At 38.4% G+C, this 20,544-nt stretch overlaps 1 protein-coding gene across 1 annotated transcript in view; it reads right to left on the bottom strand.

Annotated features, from left to right (window-relative positions):
* IL1RAPL2 (interleukin 1 receptor accessory protein like 2) overlaps nt 1-20,544 on the bottom strand; it is a gene marked incomplete at both ends in the record, with an annotated part of 1,477,463 nt that overhangs the window by 686,345 nt on the left and 770,574 nt on the right. The window contains one exon of the mRNA XM_079764395.1: nt 20,241-20,427. Coding sequence (XP_079620521.1) covers nt 20,241-20,427 — 187 coding nt within the window. The remainder of the gene's footprint in view (nt 1-20,240; nt 20,428-20,544) is intronic.

Genomic DNA, 20,544 nt, shown 5'->3' with positions numbered 1-20,544 from the left:
AAAGTTACTTTTTTTTCCTTTCCAAACTTCATTCTTTGGAAGTTAGACATTAAGTTTAGCCCACACTCAAGGTAGCCTGGCCTCCTTGAGAGAAGAGTATCTACATATACAATATGGAATTCTGAAAGATTTGTCCCTTCTCTATTTTTTTATTTATTCAATTATTTACTTATATTAGTGTGGACACATGCATATTTCAGTTTATACTTGAGATATAATTATTTTACTATAACTACATAATTTAGTTGCTCAAATTATTCCAGCTTTGGTTATTGGTAGCTCTTGTTGTTTGGTTCCTTTGTTTTTTTGACATGTCTTAGTTTTTAAAGATAACTTTTGAATAGAATTTTTTAATTTTTAATTTTGAAATGTTATCCTTTGCAATTAATTTTTGTATTAAATATTGTTTAATTTCAGTTTGACAAAGCATGTCATTTTGATAAATCAGGAAATTGTACACTCAAAAGTCATTCTTTTCCTAATCACCAAAACCCAAATGGTCATCAACAGGTGAATGGCTAAACAATGGTACATCTCTACAGTGGAATATGGACTTCTACTCAGAACAAAAGGAATGAACTATTGATATACACTGAGCGGCCAGATTATTATGAACTCTGAATGCATAATAATCTGGCCACTCAGTGTATATCCTATATAATAAAAGGCTAATATGTAAATTGTCCCCTCGACCAGGAGTTTAACCAGCAGGCAGGCTGGCCAACTGCCCATGTCCCCTCTCCTGGCTAGGCTGGCCAGACTCCACCCATGCACAAATTCATGCACCGGTCCTCTAATATATATATATATATATATATATATATATATATATATATATATATATATATATGGAGAGAAAAAGAGAGAGAGAAAAGGGGGCCAGATTATTATGTGTTCAGAGATCATAATAATCTGGCCATTCAGTGTATAGCACAACATAGACAAATATCAAATGTATTATGCTAAGTAAAATAAGACTTCACAGAAGGCCACATAACATACAATTTCATTTCTATGACATTTTGGAAAATGTAAAACTACAATAACAGAAAACAGCTCAGTTTTTGTCAAGAACTGGGGCTAGAAGGAGGACATTTACTATAAAGGGATATGGAAAAACCTGATTGTGGTACATACATTTGACAAAACATCAAATTGTACAAGTAAAAAGGATAACATTTTAAAATTGATTTCAGAGAAGAAGGAAGAGGGAGAGAAAGACTGAAACGTAATGATGAGAGAGAATCATTGATCGACTGCCTCCTGCATGCCCCCCAGTGGGGATGGAGCCTGCAACCTGCGCATGTGCCCCAACCAGGAATTGAACTGTGACCTCCTGGTTCATAGGCTAACACTCAACCACTGAGCCACACTAATGGGCAAAAGGATGAATTTTATGTGTGTAGATTAAACAGAATAATATGACTAAAAACTCAATATTAAATTGCCAATTAGTATCTGAGATGTCTTAGGGTAACTATATTTCTAGCTTCCCATGTAACATTTCCCTTTCTATAGTAGCAGCCAATATCAAGCATAACTTCAGTCAATAGATTTTTATAACACATCTCAGATATATGGAAGACATTATGACATCTATTTATATATGGGGAAATAGAGGTCCAGTGATAGCCCAATTTTTTATCCACAATAATGATGGAATAGGGACCAGAATCCAGGTCCCCAGATTCAAAGAGCAGTGATTCTTACATATATCAAATACTCATTTAGTCCATATTAACTCATATTCTTTATAATTTACAAATAGTAAAAAAAAACTTCTTCTCCCACTTCTAATGCTAGACTTGGAAAGGGGAGGGGGGACAAGAATAAATGGATCTTTAATTTTATGTCACTAAATATGGTTTTTGTGCACACCAAACTTAAGACTTCATGGGTTTCACAGCTCATTCCTTCTGGGAAAAAAGTATCATTGAAAATTCTAGTTATGATATTGAAAATGTAAGGATGGAGTGTAATTTTTTGGTTATGAAAGAAGGCACATATTAATATCATTACATTTCTAAAAGGGATTCAAAATCAGCAAGCATTTTCCCAAACAATTTTTTTAGCAAGAAGGTGTTGGTGATATGGTGGTAGTATTATGAGGTATTCAATAATTTTTCCCCCTTGTAAGAAAACTGTCAAGATGTCTAGCAAGATAAATCAATGTAAAGCTCAACTTTGGAAGCTTACCACATTTTAATAAGTCACAGCATTTAGAAATTGTCATTCCTAAATTACAATTTTAGTCGATGAAATTAATTCCTTACAATCCATCTGTAATTTTTATTAAACACTAGAGGCCCGGTGCACAAAATTCGTGCACGGGGGGGGGGTGTCCCTCAGCCCAGCCTGCACCCTCTCCAATATGGGAACCCTCAAGGCATGTCTGATTGCCCGTTTAGGCCCGATCCGACCGTCCGATTGCCCATTTAGGCCTGATCACACCGGAATTTGGCTTAAATGGCCAATCGGACATCCCTCTCACAATCCAGGACTGCTGGCTCCCAACTGCTTGCCTGCCTGCCAGCCTGATTGACCCTAACCACTTCTGCCTGCCAGCCTGATCAATGCCTAACTGCTCCCCTGCTGGCCGGATTGCCCCTAATTGCCCTCCCCTGCCAGCCTGGTCGCCCCTAACTGTCCTCCCCTGAAGACACGGGCACCCCAAACTGCCCTCCTCTGCAGACCTGGTCCCCCGCAACTGCCCTCTCCTGCTGGCCTGGTCGCCCCCAACTGCCCTCCCCTGCAGGCCTGGTTGACCCCAACTGCCCTCCCCTGGAGGCCTGGTCTCCCAAACTGCTCTCCCCTGCAGGCCTGGTTGCTCCTAACTGTCCTCCCTTGCTGTCCTGGTCACCCCTAACTGTCCTCCCTTGCTGGCCTGGTTGTCCCCAACTGCCCTCCCTTGCAGGCCTGGTCCCTCCCAACTGCCCTCCCCTGCAGGCCTGGTTGACCCCAACTGCCCTCCCCTGGAGGCCTGGTCTCCCAAACTGCTCTCCCCTGCAGGCCTGGTTGCTCCTAACTGTCCTCCCTTGCTGTCCTGGTCACCCCTAACTGTCCTCCCTTGCTGGCCTGGTTGTCCCCAACTGCCCTCCCTTGCAGGCCTGGTCCCTCCCAACTGCCCTCCACTGCTGGCCTGATCGCCCACAACTGCCCTCCCCTGTTGGCCTGATCATCCACAACTGCCCTCCCCTGTTGGCCTGATCATCCACAACTGCCCTCCCCTTCCGACCATCTTGTGATGGCCATATTGTGTCCACATGGGAGCGGCCATCTTGTGTGTTGGAGTGATGGTCAATTTGCATATTACCCCTTTATTATATAGAACTAGAGGCCTGGTGCACGAAATTCGTGCATGGGTGGGTGTCCCTCAGCCCAGCCTGCACCCTCTACAATCTGGGACCCCTCAAGGGATCTCTGACTGCCCGTTTAGGCCCAATCCCAATGTCCGATTGCCCGTTTAGGCCCGATCACATGGGATCGGGCCTAAATGGCAATTCGGACATCCCTCTCACAATCCAGGACTGCTGGCTCCCAAGTGTTGCATGCCTGCCTGCCTGATTGCCCCTAACCACTTCTGCCTGCTAGCCTGATCACCCCCTAACCAATTTCCTGCCAGCCTGATCAATGTCTAACTGCTCCCCTGCTGGTCGGATTGCCCCTAACTGCCCTCCCCTGCCTGCCTGGTCACCCCCAACTGTCCTCCCGGGCCGACCATCTTGTGGTGGTCATCTTGTGTTCACATGGGGGCAGCCATCTTTGACCACATAGTGGTGGCCACCTTGTGTGTTGGAGTGATTGTCACTTTCATATTATTTCTTTATTACATAGGATTATATGACTCAGAGATCTAATTATTTTTATACAAGTGGATAGTCAATTATGTGGACATTGTATTTAATAAACTATTATCCCCCTTGCATACCCATTAAAATGAAATGTTATCATATGTTAATTTCTCATACATACCTATTTTTGTCTGTTTTTGCATTCTCTATTCTATTCAAATGATCTGTTTATCTTTTTTTTTAAACTTACTATTTTAATCGCTGATGTTTTGTTTTAGTATCAGGTAGAATAAACCCCTTCTCAAAAATGTTTTTCCCCAATATTTTCTTTAAAAAATATATATTTGTATTGATTTCAGATGGGAAGAGAAAGGGAGAAAGAGATAGAAATATCAATGATGAGAGAAAATCATTGATCAGCTGCCTCCTGCATGCCCCCTACTGGGGATCAAGCCCACAACTTTGGCATGTGCCCTGACAAGGAATCAAACCATGATATTCTGGTTCATAGGTTGACACTCAACCACTGAGCAATCTGGCCTGGCAATATTTTCTTAATAATTCTGGTACATTCATTCATCCATATGAATATTATAATATTTAATATGTTATATAATTATAAAAATTGATATTCTAGCACATTGGGTTAATTATTTATATAAAATTGGAAAAACATAATTTTTTTTAAAAATTCTGAGATCTTCCCATGCAGAAATACATTGACGCACCATTAATTTAGACCCTATTTTATGTCCTTAAGTAAAGTTATATTTTTATATAGGTCTCCTCCCATCTTTGTTAATTGTATTACAAAATGTTTTACACTCTTTCATTGTTGTAAATGGAATAATTTCATTTACTCTTTTATATGTATAACTGATTATTTCTAGCAAAAACAAAAGCTGTTGAATGTTTTATATGTTTTTATTAAGCTACCTTACCAAATTATCTCATTAATTCTAATTTTGTTTCTGTTGCGTCTCTTGGGTTTTCTTGCTATATACAATTATATAATCTGAAAAAAATATATTATTTTTCAATATTTATAGAGCATATTTAATTTAATTTTCATAGGGTATTAGCTAAAAATCCCAAAACAAGTTTGAATAATGGTGGTAACAAAGAGCATTTCTATCTTGTAGAAAATGAATATAAAGATATATGTATGTTTACAAAGATGTTTTTTTTAACACTGTGTTTAAAAAAAAAAACTAGAAAAAATGAATGTCCATCAGAAGAATAATTGGAAAAAACAAGGTTATTTCTATCCTATGAACTATGATACAACTATTAAAAATCAATTAGATCTATATTATAAATATGGAATGGTGTTGATGATACATCTATGTGTAAGGAGAAAAGATGAAGAGTAATATGTGCATATGTACCCATTTTTATAAAAATGGAGGATGGGGAGATATACACTGAGTGGCCAGATTATTATGATCTCTGAATGCATAATAATCTGGCCACTCAGTGTATATCCTATATACTAAAATGTTAATAGGCAAATTGTCCCCTCGACCAGGAGTTTGACCAGCAGGCAGGCCGGCCAACCGCCCATGCCCCTCCACAGGCTGGCTGGACCCCACCCATGCACGAATTCATGCACCAGGCCTCTCTCTCTCTCTCTCTCTCTCTCTCTCTCTCTCTCTATATATATATATATATATATATATATATATATATATATATATATATATATACTGAGTGGCCAGATTATTATCCATCCAGAGATCATAATAATCTGGCCATTCAGTGTATATGTTTATGTATAGTGGACCTTGAGAAAGAGGATATGTACAAAAGATTCCTGGTAGCTAACTGGGTTCAAATTTTTAAAAACAGAATTTAGCAGCTGTGTCTAAATAAGAGGCTCTCACATAAACTGAACTTCAGGGAGAAGTCTGCACTGAACTGCCTGTCTCCCATACTGAAATCCCACTTGCACTTTTTTTCCTGATATATGAGCCAGGCCTTATAAAGGAGTCCTTAAAATTACATTTCAACAAATAAAACCGTGGCTTTTCCTATCAATTGGAAACTGTGAAGTTTCCAGTACTTTTTTTTAGAACAATAAAACTGTGAAGATTTATAGTGCTTACTTGCATGAGGCCAGACCAATCAGGGGCCAGGGGTAGGGACTTCTGTTTATATAAGTCAGTTCCCCTCTGATTCAGGGAGCACACTTTCTCTTTACACCAAAGACTAAAGAATGTGATTCCCATTGGACAGATACTTGCAAAAAAAATGAAACTAGACCACCAACTTACACCATACACAAAAATAAACTCAAAATGGATAAAGGACTTAAACATAAGATGAGAAACCATAAAAATCTTAGAAGAAGCCATAGGCAGCAAAACAGCAATATCTTTGCTGATAAAGCTCCCCGGGCAATGTAAACTAAGGAGAAAATAAGCAAATGAGACTACATCAAAATAAAAAGCTTGTGCACAGCAAAAGAAACCATCAACAAAACAACAAGAAAGCCCACTGCATGGAAAAACATATTTGCCAATATTATATCCAATAAGGATTTAATTTCCAAAATTTATAGGGACTTCATACAACTTAGCAAAAAGAAGATAAACAATCCAGTCAAAAAATGGGGGAAGGACCTAAATAGACACTTTTTGAAAGAGAACATACAGAAGGCCAAGAGACATATGAAAACATGCTCAAAGTCACTAATCATCTGAGAGATGCAAATCAAAACAACAAGGAGGTATCATCTCACACCTGTCAGAATGGCTATCATCAACAAATCAACAAACGACAAGTGCTGGAGAGCATGAGGAAAAAAAGGAACCCTCTTGTACTAGTGGTGGGAATGCAGACTGGTGCAGCCATTGTGGAGAACAGTATGGAGTTTCCTCAAAAAGTTAAAAATGGAATTTCCATTTGACCCAGTAATCCCACTTCTAGGAATATATCCCAAGAAATCAGAAACACCAATCAGAAAGGATATATGTACCCCTATGTTCATAGCAGCACAATTTACCATAGCTAAGATTTGGAAACAGCCTGAGTGCCCCTCAGCAGATGTGTGGATTAAAAAACTATGGTACATCTATACAATGGAATACTATGCTGCTGTAAAAAGGAAGGAGTTCTCACCATTTGCAACAGCATGGATGGACCTGGAGAGTATTATGCTAAGCGAAAAATGTCATTCAGAGAAAGATAAATATCACATGATCTCAGTCATTTGTGGAATATAATGAACAACATAAACTGATGAACAAAAATAGAACCAATGATATAGAAGCATTGAACACACTGTCCAACCTATGAGGGAAGGCAGGGCATGAGGGGGTGAGAGATCAACCAAAGGACTTATATGCATGCATAAGAGCATAACCAATGGACACAGACGGGGGCGGAGGGTGAGGGCATGTGCTAGGGGGTGGGGGTGGTCTGGGAGAGGTCAATAGGGGAAAAAGGAGACTTATGTAATACTTTAAACTATAAAGAATTTAAATTAAAAGAAAAAGAATGTGTTTCCTTGGCCAGAGCTGAAACATCAAAGACATCCCTCTGGAGCAGAGCAGAGCAGAGCAGGCCAGTGTAGGTGCAGAACACAGTAGACCAAAGAAGAGCAGGTGACGCAAACCAGACCAGAGCAAAGCTGTCTAGCCAAAGAGAGGCCTCACTCCAGCACTACCTCATAGCCATGCTCTTCCATAGCCACTCTGTAATATTATTGAACTGTAACACTATTGAACTGTTCTCACAGTCATGTTATGTTCATGGCTGTGCTGTTCTCACAGCCATGATATATCATAAATATAGAGTTTGTTAGTGGAAAGTGTGGAATGATCACAGTTTTTAAATATATAGGATGCCCCCAAAAGGGCAGTATTTATTAAAATACTTTTCATTTATAAATTGAGCTATTAGCTGTTAATGTATGTATACACCCTGTACATACATAAATATATTCATTCATGTCTTTTGGCTTGCCTCCAAGCTTTCTGTAAATATCAAAATAAAAAGGAGCAATAGGTTTTATTAGACTTAAGCATATCACTTAGCCTCTTTTGGCTTCTGTTTCCTCATATATAAGAAATAAGTTGTGCTAGATGGGCTCTAAGGTCCCTATGTTATAATTCCTTTTATTTAATTTCAGTTTGATCTTAAAGAAAATCTCTATTTCTGGTTCATTTGAGTCGCTTTGGACACTTAGAGTTATTAAGGAGTCCTTTAGAAGAATTTCAGGAACTGTTTCTGAAATAACAATTTTGAGAAAGCATTCTATTTATACCAATGATATGATTGAGTGCATATAATGCATATAGCAGAGAAATCAGAGAGGTGTTATAAGAAAAACATACATTAGAAGTCAGAAGTTCAGGATGTGAACACCTAATTGGCCATGTGTTAGCTAAGTGACCCTCTGTAAGCTATTTCAGTTTTGTCATCTATAAAAAGATAATAGCTACCAATAAGTATTTTCGCCTCCTTTTGCTAACTGATAGAATTCAAATAGAGGAGATATAGAACCTCTTTAATAACCCCTTACATTCCAAGGACAACCAGGATTGACTTACTAGACACCTTTAGGTAAATAATTATATGTGACATTTTGGCCCTGGCCTATGTGACTCGGTTGGAGCATCATCCCTTACACTGAAAGGTTGTGGGTTCAATTCCTAGTCAGGGAAGATATCCAGGTTGCAGGTTTGATCCCTGTTGTGGCCCTTGCAGGAGGCAACCAATCATGTCTCTCTCTCTCTCCCCCTTCCTCAGTTCCTCCTTTCCTCTGGAAACCACCATACTGCTGTCTGTGTCCATGAGTTTCAGTTTTATAGCCCACATATGAGTGAAATCAAGATTCTTAGCTTTTTCTGACTTATTTCACTTAGCATAATATTCTCAAGGTCCATCCATGTTGTCACAAATAGCAGTATTTCATCTTTCCTTTGTGTATATGTATTCCATTGTGTATATATACCACATCTTTATCCAGTCATCTTTCAAAGGACACTTTGGTTGTCTCCCATATCTTAGCTACCATGAATAATACTGCAATGAACATAGGGGTGCATATATCTTTGCAAATACATGATTTTGACTTTTTCGGCTATATACCCAGAAGAGAGATTGCTAGATCATATGGTAACTAAATTCATAAATTTTTGAGGAACTGTCATACTGTTTTCCATAGTGACTGTACCAGTCTACATTCCCATCAGCAGTGAATGAGGGTTCCCTTTTCTCATGAACCTCTCCAACACTTGTTATTACTTGTCTTATTGATAATAGCCATTCTAACTGGTGTGAGGTGGTATCTCATTGTAGTTTTGATTTGTATTTCCCTAATAGCTAGTGAGGTTGAACATCTTTTCATATATATGTTGGCCTTTTGTATGTCTTTTTTTTTCTTTATTGATTAAGGTATTACATATGTGTCCTTATTGTCCCATTTCCCCCCCCCCCACCTCCCACTGATGCCCTCGCCCCCCTCTTGTCTGTGCCCATTGGTTAGGCTTATATGCATGCATACAAGTCCTTTGGTTGATCTGTCTCACTTACCCCCACCCTCCCCTACCTTCCCTCTGAGGCTTGATGGTCTGATCGATGCTTCTTTGTCTCTGGATCTGTTTTTGTTGTCTTATTGGGCGAGTTCTCTTCAAGTTCTTTGCCCATTTTTTAATTGGATTGTTTGTTCATTTGGTGTTGAGATCATTATATATTTTATGAGTTCATTATATATTTTGAATATTAACCCTTTGTCAGAGCTTTTGTTTGCAAATATCTTCTCCCATTCAGTCAGTTGCTTCTTTGTTTTGCTGCCTGTATCTTTTGCTGTGTATAAGCCTTTTAGTTTGTTATAGTCCCACTCATTTATTTTTGCCTTTACTTCCCTTGCCTTTGGGGTCAAATTCATAAAAAATTCTCTACAGCCAAGGTCCATAAATGTAGTGCCTATGTTTTCTATGAAATTTATTGTTTCAGATCTTATATTTAGATATGAAGTCCATTTTGAATTCTTGTACATGGGGACAAACTGTAATCCAGTTTCATTTGTTTGCATGTGGCTTTCTAGTTTTCCTAGACACCATTTATTGAAGAGACCATCTTTACTCCATTGTGTGTTTCTGGCTCTTTTGTTGAAAATGATTGGTCCATATATATGAGGTTTTATATTTGGGCTCTCAGTTATGTTATATTGATCTGTGAGTCTGTTTTTCTGCCAATACCATGTTGTTTTATTGTAGCTCTGTAGTATAATTTGAAGTCAGGTAATGTGACAATTCTGGCTTCATTCTTTTTTCTCAGAATTGCCTGCTCTAGCGGGTTTGGCTCAGTGGATAGAGCATCAGCCTGTGGACTGAAGGGTTCCAGGTTTGATTCTGGTCAAGGGCATTTGCCTGGGTTGTGGGCTCCATCCCCAGTAGGGAGCCTGAAGGAGACAGCCAATCAGTGATTCTCTCGCATTGATGTTTTGAGCTCTCTCTCCCTTCCTTTCTGAAATCAATAAAATATATCTCCACTAATAAAAGAGAAAGATGCAAATTGACTGTACCTTCGCGACACCCACCAGCCAATCAGGAGTGAGCATGCAAATTAACCCAACAAAGTTGGTGGATTAATTTGCTTATGAAGGTGCCGGGGGCGGGGCAGGATGCTTGCGAGGACAACACAGGCATTCTGCACAGCCCCAGCACCTCCGGGCCTCTGGGCAGCATGGGAAGGTGGAAAGGCAGTTCTGGGCCTGAGCGAAGGCAGAAAGGTGGCTCCGGGCTGGAGCCAAGGTGGAAAGGCGCCTACGGCCAAAGTGAAGGCGGTGCTGGCAGCCAGGGGAAGGAAGGCCCATTCTTGCATGAATCTTCATGCATCAGGCCCCTAGTCTTACCTAATAAAATAGTAATATGCAAATTGACCGCACCTTCGCTACGCCCAAGCCACGCCCACTGGCCAAAGCCACGCCCACCTGCCAATCAGGGCGAGTATGCAAATTACCCAACAAAGATGGCGGTTAATTTGCATACGCTGAGGGAGGGAGGAGTGAAGACTGAAGACAACTTAGAAGGAAGAGGGAGGAAAAGCGGAAAGCAAGGTGGCTGCCAGAGGGAAAGCCCGGGCGGAGCGCGGTGGGTCGGGGTGCAGCGGAGCTGAGCACGGCAGGGCGGGGCAGGGCTGGGCAGAGCGCGGCAGAGCGCGGTGGGGCGGGGCGGAGCACGGCGGGGTGGAGCACGGCGGGCGTCAGCAGCGCGCGGGTGCAGGTGTTGTGGCCACAAAGGCTGCGGCAGAGGCAGTGCACGCGGCCGAAGCAGCCGCTTGCAGGATTGAATCCTGCAAATGGGCTACTAGTATATATATAAAAAGAATTGTCTTGGCTATTCGGGTCTTTTGTGGTTCCATATAAATTTGATGATTTTTTGTTCTATTTCTTTAAAAAACGACAATGGAATCTTGATGGGAATTGCATTAAATCTGTATGCTGTGTTGTATAATATGGCCTTTTAAAATATGTTGCTTCTTCCAATCCATTAACACAGGATATTTTTCCATTTCATTATGTATTTTCAGTCTCTTTTAATAATGCTCGGTAATTTTCAGAATATAGGTCTTTCACACTCTTTGTTAAGTTATTCCTAGGTGTTTTATTCTTTTGTTTGCAATTGCAAAATTAATTTTTTTCATTACTTTATCTGAAGTTTTGTTGTTAGTATACAGGTAGCAGTGGATTTTTGTACATTGATTTTGTATCCTAAAATTTTACTGTGTTTGTTTATTGTTTCTAATTGTTTTATGGTGGAGTCTTTAGGGTTTTCTATGTACAGAATCATATCATCTGCAAAAAGTGACACTTTTACGTCTTCCTTCTAAATTTCGATGACTTTCATTTCTTTCTCTTGCCTATTGCTCTGGTTAGGACTTCTAGAAAAACGTTGAATAAGAGTGGTGAAAGTGGACATCCTTATCTTGTTCCTGAATTTAATTGAATGCTTTGTTTTTTGCCATTGAATATAATAGTAGCTGATAGTTTCTCATATATGGCCTTTATTATGTTGGAGTACTTTCCTTCTATACCTATTTTATTGAATGTTTTAATTATAAGTGAGTGTTGTAGCTTATCGAATGCTTTTTCTGCAGCTATTGATAAGATCATATAATTTTTATCCTTTCTTTTGTTAATATGATGTATTACATTGCATATGTAGAACCATCCTTGTGCCTCTGGGAATAAACCCCACTTGATTGTGATGTATTACTGCTTTAATGTATTGTTGTATTCAATTTGCTAGTATTTTGTTTGGAATTTTTGCATCTGTATTCATCAGAGATATTGGACTGCAGTTGTTTGTGTGTGTGTGTGTGTGTGTGTGTGTGTGTGTGTGTGTGTGTGTGTTATCCTTTCCAGGGTTTGCTATCAGGGTTATGTTGATTTCATAAAATGTGTTAGGAAGTATTGCTTCAGTGTTTTGGAAGAGTTTGAGAAGGATAGGTTTTAATTCTTCTTTGAATGTTTAAGTAGAACTCACTGGTAAGCCATCTGGTCCTGGACTTTTATTTTGGGAGGTTTTTTATGTGTGTTTTTTTTTTTTAATTTCCTCACTGCTGATCAGTCTATTTTGATTTTAAAAGTCATCATGATTTAGTTTAGAAATGTTATATATTTCTAGGAACTATCCCATTTCTTCTAGGTTATTGAATTTGTTAGACTATAGGCTTTCATAGTATTCTAATATGATCCTTTGTGTATCCCTTTGTATATCTGTGATGCCTGTGGTAACTTGTCTTCTTTCATTTCTGATTTTGTTTATATGGGTCTTTTCTCTTTTTTCCTTAGTGAATCCACCTAGGAGTTGTCAATTTTATTAATCTTCTCAAAGATCTAGGTCTTTAGTGTATTATTTTTTATAAACTGTTTCTTCTCTACTTAATTAAATTCTTCTCTAATTTTTAGTATTTCATTTCTTCTTTGGATTTTGTTTATTCTTTTTCTAGTACTGTAAGATGCGATGATAGGTTGTTTATTTGGGATTTCTCTTGTTTCTTGAGCTAGGCCTGTAATGATATATACTTCCCTCTTATTACTGCTTTCATTGCATCCCAGAAGTTTTGACGTGCCATATTGTCATTTTCATTTGTTTCTATATGTCTTGGTGTCACTTTTTATTTCTTATTTGATCCAGTCATCTTTAGTAGTATGTTGTTTAATCTCACATATTTGTGGGTTTCTTTACTTCTTTTTGCAGTTGATTTCTTACTTCAAGGCATTGTGTGCAGAGAATATGCTTGGTATAATTTCAATCTTCTTGAATTTGTTGAGGCTAGTTTTGTGACCCAACATATAGTCTATCCTTAATAATGTTCCATGTGCACTAGAGAAAAATGTATAATCTGATGTTCTGTGATGAACAGCTCTGTAAATGTCAATTATTTCCATTTGGTTTATCTAGACTGTTAATGGAGTATTAAGGTCACCAACTATGATTGTGTTTTGGTCTGTTTCTTCCTTTAGTTCAATGAGTAGTTGCTTTATATAATTTGGTGCTCCCTAATAGTGTGCATATATACTAAGAAGTATTATGTCTTAGAATGTCCATCTTTGTCCCTTGTTACCATTGTTATCTTGAAATCTATTTTGTTAGATGTAAATATGGCTACACCTGCTTTTCTGTGTATATTATTTGCTTGGAGAATCATTTTCTACCCTTTCAGTTTAAATCTACCTTTGTCTTTGCAGTTTAGATGTGTCTCTTAAAGACAGCATATGATCCAATCTGCTACTCTATGCCTCTTTATTGGTGAATTCAATCTATTTACATTTAGGCTAATTCAATTGATGTATGACGATTTCCCATAGCCATTTTATTCATCATTTTCTGGTAGCTCTGTGTCTGCAGTGGTTCTTTTCCTTTTTGTTTTGGTCTGCTGTTTTTGTTTGGTGGTATCCCATACTTCTTTACTTTTTTTTTCCTTTTTTAAGCTATGTATCTCAGTTTTGGGTTTTGTTGTGTGTAATTGTCATTAGGTTTATGAAAAATAAAGTTGCAGATGTACAGTAGTTATTATTTTCTCTTGAGTGCATCTTCCTTTGCCAGGTCACACCTTTACCTCCTCTCCTTTTATGTTTTTGTTGTCACAAATTATTCCTGTTTATGCTGTAAATTTTTTTGTGATCTTATTCTTAGTGTTGTGACTGTATGTTCTTTGTTTCAGGGAATAACTCCTTTGAGTATTTCCTGCATTGGAGGTTTTCTGGTGACAAATTCCCTCAGGTTTTCTATGTCTGGAAAAGTTTTTATTTATTCTTCATATTTGAAAGATAACTTTGCTGGATATATTATTTTTGCCTGGTAATTTCTTTATTTCAGTCATTTGAATATTTGGTTCCATTCTCTTCTGGCTTGTTGAGTTTTTGCTGAGAAGTCCGATGATAATCTGATGGGCTTTCCTTTGTAGGCCACTTCCTTCATTTCCATGGATGCTTTGAGAATTTTTTCTTTGTCATTAATATTTGACAGTTTTAATACAATGTGCCTTGGAGAGGGACTCTTTAGTTTAAGGTAACTAGGTGTTCTGCTTGATTCTTGGATTTGAGGATCTAGTTATTTCTATAGGTTGAGAAGTTCTCATCCATTATTTGTTTCAATATGATCTCTGTTCCCTTCTCTCTCACTGTTTCTTCTGATATGCCTATTATTCTAATATTGCTTTTTCTGAGGGAGTCAGATAGTTCTCATAGAGCTCTTTCATTTTTTTCTAGATTCTATTTTTGATATCCCTAATTCTTTCTTCCATCTGGTCAGTTCTAATTCCTATGCTCAGTAGCTCATTACTGATCTTAATTAAATGCTTCATCTTCAGGATTTCTGTTTGGTTCTTTTTTAGCCTCAATCTCTTTGTTACTCATTTTGTTCATTAATTTGTTTTCTGAGTAAATTGTCTGTCTGTATTTTCTTGCATCTCATTGAATATTTTTAGAACTGCAATCTTGAATTCTCTGCAATTTATGTCACATATTTCCATGTGTTCCAGTTTGCTTTCTGGAGATTTTTAATTTTGTTTCTAAACGGCTTCTCTATCTTGGTTATTCATGGAATTTTATGGGCTCCTTCTCTGTTTAGATACCTAAGTATACTAGTATGTTGGCACTTCTGTAGCAGGTGTTTTTGAAGAGGTCTTTATACAATTTTCCAGTGGATGGCGATGAATCTCAAGTTTTTAGCTCTGTAAAATCCCAAAGATGGCCTCAGTGGCTGCTGTTAGTTTAGCCCTGATTCTGAATGGTAGAGTTTGTTTTGTCCTCTGGATAAAGGCAACCTCAGACCTTCCTGGGTTCCCTCCCCACATACTCCAACTACAGATTTGAAGATAATATGCTCTGCAACCCAACACCAAGGAGATGAGTTTAGGGAGTCTAAATGGCAGCAGGGCTTTGTGGCTCTGTTTCTTTGTTTGGAACACTGACCACCCAACAGCCAACAACCACAGCAGAACCCCTACACTATGTCCTTTCCCAGGCCTCTCAGCAGCCGCAGTTCACATTGCTTACTCCTAAAGGATTGTCCAGCAAAAATCTCTATACCTTGCTGCTGAAGAACGTGCCCGTGACAGCCGGATTCCTTCCCTCTCCAGGCTGAGCCAGGGGTCACCTCTAGGCTGCAGGGCTACATCTGTGGCGGTTTGAGTTATCCTGCCTTGTCACCTGTTTGTTTCTATTTGCCCAACTTTAGATGCTTCAATGTGTGGATCTCTTAGGTGTACCTTTTGTTGAGCAGGTAGTTCTTTATTGAGTCATACCTGGTCAACTTGTAATTTCAGGTGGAGAGACTAAGGGGATCTTTCACATTGCCATTCCTCTGAAGTCACTTCCTCTGCTATCTACAGTTTAAAACAGAGGTATGTCTACAGTCCTTTACTTGATGCAAATACTGTTTCCTTCAAGTAGGAGCTGGTCTTTATTTTCTAATATATATTTTATTGATTTTTTACAGAGAGGAAAGGAGAGGGATAGAGAGTTAGAAACATCTATGAGAGAGAAACATCAATTAGCTGCCTCCTGCACGCCCCCTACTGGGGATGTGTCCGCAACCAAGGTACATGCCTTTGACCAGAATCAAACCTGGGACCCTTCAGTCCGCAGGCCAACACTCTATCCACTGAGCCAAATTGGTTAGGGTAGGAGCTGCTCTTTAGATGTCTTAATTGATGTATCTCCTTCCTGGAGTGTTGAGGAGAAACTCTTATATATCCACCTCCATGAGAACAAGGAAATATGTGTATTTTGGTCACTTCACTATTCCCAGTTTCTAGTGTGGCTCCTAGCATATGGTATGTGTTGAATAAATGAAGAGTTAAAATAAAGTAATCAATAAATGTGTTGAATAAATGAAGAGTTAAATAAAGTAATCAATACATTTTAACTGAAATATCCATCAATGCCCCAATCCATCCCACATAACCAATGACAAACATCTGAAATTAAGATCGTTAGGGCAAGAAAATGGAAAATTCAAACTGGTAGCCTTGGCCACATTGGCATTAGTCTTTTATCAACTGAGGTAACTAATCACATAGATGAGTGTTTTACCCCAAAGTATGCATTCCTATTTTTCATTACTGATGTGTTATTAAAGTTAGGGGATTCTTTTGTGTAGAAATGGGATAAAGGGATTCAATACTCCTATGACAAGTGTTCTCAGTGAATAATGAGGTTGTTCTAGTGTTCTTCTTAGTTCGACAAACAAAATAATCTGTAGCTCTTATTTCAAAAATTTTTATAAAAATGCTAACATTATTGTATACTAGTAATCTGTCCTAATGTCTAAGCCTCATTCATAGAGTATCAGGAGGAAGTGCTAAAAGCATATTCCCTCGCCTTATTTCTTTTTGCTAACTGATAGAGTTCAGATAAAGGGGTTACAGAGCCTTTACACATATCTTTTACATTCCCAGGACAACCAGCATAGTCTGAGTCATTTTATGAACACAATCAAGTGCCACCTGATCTTCCCCTATCCAGCTGTGGTTATGTGTAGGCACAAAAGGATAGACTTTAAAGGCCTATCAGAACATATTTCAGACAGGCTAGGAAACCATGATAGAACATGAGAGTGATACAAAATGATTAAAGACTAAGCAAAAAGCAGAACAAATGAAAAATAAACCAGTTTAAATATTACATATACTTGAAAAGATGACTTGGAAAAGGATCATGATAAAGACATGCTTTTCCTAGTTAAAACACTGGAGATAATACATTAAACATTTCTAACTTTGGATGTATACCAAAATGAACTCTGAACAAGTGTGCCCTTCTTTCCACAGAGCAAAATTACATTATGTTCAGCCTGACAGGCAATGCACAACTGCAAAATAAGCAGGGCATATTATAGAAATATTAACTAAAAGGAAATATTTTCCTAACACATCCATACATTTTTTTCAAAGATTTTCTTGAAACCTGTGTTGGAAGTTGAGTTAACAACCTATCTAGGAGCTTCAGGTACTCTTTAAATTTAAATTTGGAGTCTGGTATATTATCCTGATCCATTAGTGTGGTAGAGTGACAAAGAGGATGAGCCCACTAGCTAAACTGCAAGTCAAAAACTGCAGTGTGACTTTTGTTAAGTCAGTTGATTACTCTGAGTCTCCAGTCACTTCTATAAAATGGATATAATAAGTCCTGTCTCATATAATAGTATTAGAGATTGAGTTAATATAACTAAAGCACTTAAAACAGAGCCTGGAATATAGTAAGTACTCAATAAATATCTGTTATTATTATTATTATTATTATTATTATTATTATTAATCAATTGTAAAATGTAGAAATATTAAATGACATTATATAGGCATAACTGGAATATCCAATTGCTTCACCATTGTTGGTACATTTCTAAGAAATATTGAGGGTAAGCTTTGTCAATGAATAAATTGTTATGGCATACAATTGCAATATTGATATCTACAGATGTAAATAAAGGGGAAGAAAGAATTTAGCAAAAAGATAAGAAGAAGAAATAGTAGAATGGATATTGTAAGAGAAGGCTGATGTCCTGAATTTTACTTCTAGATGCTAACTTTTGAGATAGCCAAACTCCCTTCTTCAAGGATAAAATTGAAACAAAACCATCTTATTCTATCTTTTGGTGGGATCCTCTGCAATAGTGCTGCATCCTAGAGAAATCCCTGTGATCAAGGTTGGGTTTATACCCAGGCCCATTTCAGGAAAGGGACTCTGAAGTCACACATCCTTAAATACAAACCAGACTTTGTTAGCTGAGTAACTTTGGACAAGTTTCTATATCCCTCTAGGCCTCACTTTTTTTCTCTATTAAATGAGAATAATCATGCCCACTACATAGAGTTGCATTGAGATATAAATGAGATAATATAGTGATCAAGTTTAGCGCAGTGAATTGCACATAGCAAGTATTTAATAATTTCTAACAAGGCTGATGATGGCATAAAGAGTCCAACAAATTATGAATATTCTATATTTATGCATAAAGAACTTCATGCTTATTTTAATTAATTAATTTATTTTTAAATATACTTTTTATTATATCTCCCTTCTCCCTCCTTCCCTCCATCCTCCTAGCCCTTACCCACACCCCATGTCTTCATTACCCTATTGTCCATGCCCATGGGCTATGCCTATCTATACTAATAAAAGCCTAGGTGGTCATCATGCCCTCACACTGTTATGCAGTCATGCCATCACAACCCATCACCAGGGTGGGCGGGGCTTGAAGCTGTGTGTGCACTGCAGGGGCAGGTCCCAGCAGCTGCTTCACGCAGCTTCCATCAGGGTTTCCACAGCCCCTCGCATGCTGCAGAGGCAGGACCTCCAGCTCCAGCCTATCTCTTTGGGGTAATCCATAGAGGAACCCTGGATGTGTGGGTGGGGCCTACCTTTTTGGGGCGATCAATCACGGGGCTCCCGCTCTGTTAGAGGACAGAGGCCAGGCTGGGCGACCCACCCCCTGAGTGCACAAATTTCGTGCACCAGGCCACTAGTAAGTATATAAATTCTTTGGTTTATCTTTTCTTGTCCCCCTCAACCTGAGATCAAGGTATGTCCATCTGTTCCATGCCTCCCTGCTTTGGGTCTTATTTTGTTGGTCAATTCATTCTGCTTGTTAGATTCCACGAATAAGTGAGGTCATGTTATATGTGTCTCTCTCAGATTGGCTTATTTCACTTAGCATAATATTCATGCTTCTTTTACCTGTGAGAATCTTATCTTCCTTAAAAAATAAAAAAGGGGGAGGACAATTCTCATAGAGGCTTGAGGTTCTAGTTCAGGACATGTTCTTGGTATCTATTGTTGAGTTCTCCAGGTGTCAAATGGAGAGGCTTCCAAATGTAAAACGACTGGCAGCTGTAGAAGTTAGGATTTAGGCTTCCCTGGGAACTAAGGGTCTGTCAGATCCTATAAAAACAACCTATTACACATTTTATGTATGTTTTGTTTCAAAAATGTGCACAGCACCTGTGTAGAAAACCTCCTTGGTCATCATATTAAAAACTCTACCATGTTTCAACCACTGTGGCTCAGAGCTTGTAGAGGTTGCTCAGTCCTATTATAGGACTGCAGGGCCTCTGGCTAGCAGTCAAACTATCATAGCTTAAATGTTGTAAGGTTATTTCTCTACTTCTTCCCCTAGATCCATTCTCTGCCCTTGTCTGCCCTACTTTATAACCAGGAAAGCTGAATACTATTTATTCTAACTCCTGTTTTTGCCCTCTGATTTCTGTTTGAGTTCACATTGAGGAGAGGGGGAGGTACTAGCAGGAAACTGGAAGGAAGGTGTTAAGAGGGGTTAGAGTATTTATCCTTCCCAACCCCCCTCTATCTGCCACAGTCCATATGTGCCACTAAGACCACAGCTCTGGACAGGCCCACACCACCCTTGCCAGTTTTCAGTAGCACAGTTTCTTACCCATGCCACACCTCGATGAATACTTCCTTTAACTCTCTTCTGTTCAATTTTATTTCTAGCTAAACACATTTCTTGTGTTCAAGAAATAACCTATACTGGGCCCATTTTTCTCCTCTGCATTAACTGCAGTGGCTCTCATAATTCAGATCATGATAACAGTTGTTATTCTTTGTAAGTACTATTACTAGTAATTATGGGCTTTGTCCCTAACAGTAAATCATATTTCTACATCATTCAAATATTTTCTTAAGTCTTAACTCTTCCCATTTGCTCTCATTAATTGAAGTGAAGAGAGATTTTACTTATTGCTTATCAGTTGCAGAAGGTGGGATTATTTCTGACATATGCTGATGGAAGTGCATGGAAACCAGAGGTATATAAAATTTATAGCTCTGTATTATTTAATTATGGATCTGGTGAATTCTCAGTAAAATATCTAATACTAAAAAAATATAAATAAAATCTCTCCCTTTTCCTATCCCTAAACCAGTTATTGACTTAAGGTTAACAAAATGCATTTAACACCATGCTGAGTTACCTTATACCATACAACATCAGGCTCCTGCTCAGATTTTTTAAAGTCATCCATGTCTGGGCAGGAGATCTCTTTTCTTTTAGTGACTTCAGATTTTTCTAAGTAGCGGATCCTGCTATTGTAGCACAGGCCTGATTCATTCTCTGCAACAGTCAAGGACATTGACACCTTCATGCAATATGTCGAGTTTCTGTAGGAACAGAGAAATAGCAAAATGACCTTATTGGGTGTTTACAACTTCATTTGTACACTATATATTTCAAGAGTATTGACTTTTCCATTTAGCACATTACTGAGAAATCAGAAA

Source organism: Cnephaeus nilssonii (genome assembly GCF_951640355.1).
Source record: "Cnephaeus nilssonii genome assembly, chromosome: X".
NCBI lineage: Eukaryota > Metazoa > Chordata > Mammalia > Chiroptera > Vespertilionidae > Cnephaeus > Cnephaeus nilssonii.
The sequence above is the reverse complement of the archived record's forward strand: the minus strand, read 5'-3'. Positions and strand labels throughout refer to the sequence as shown.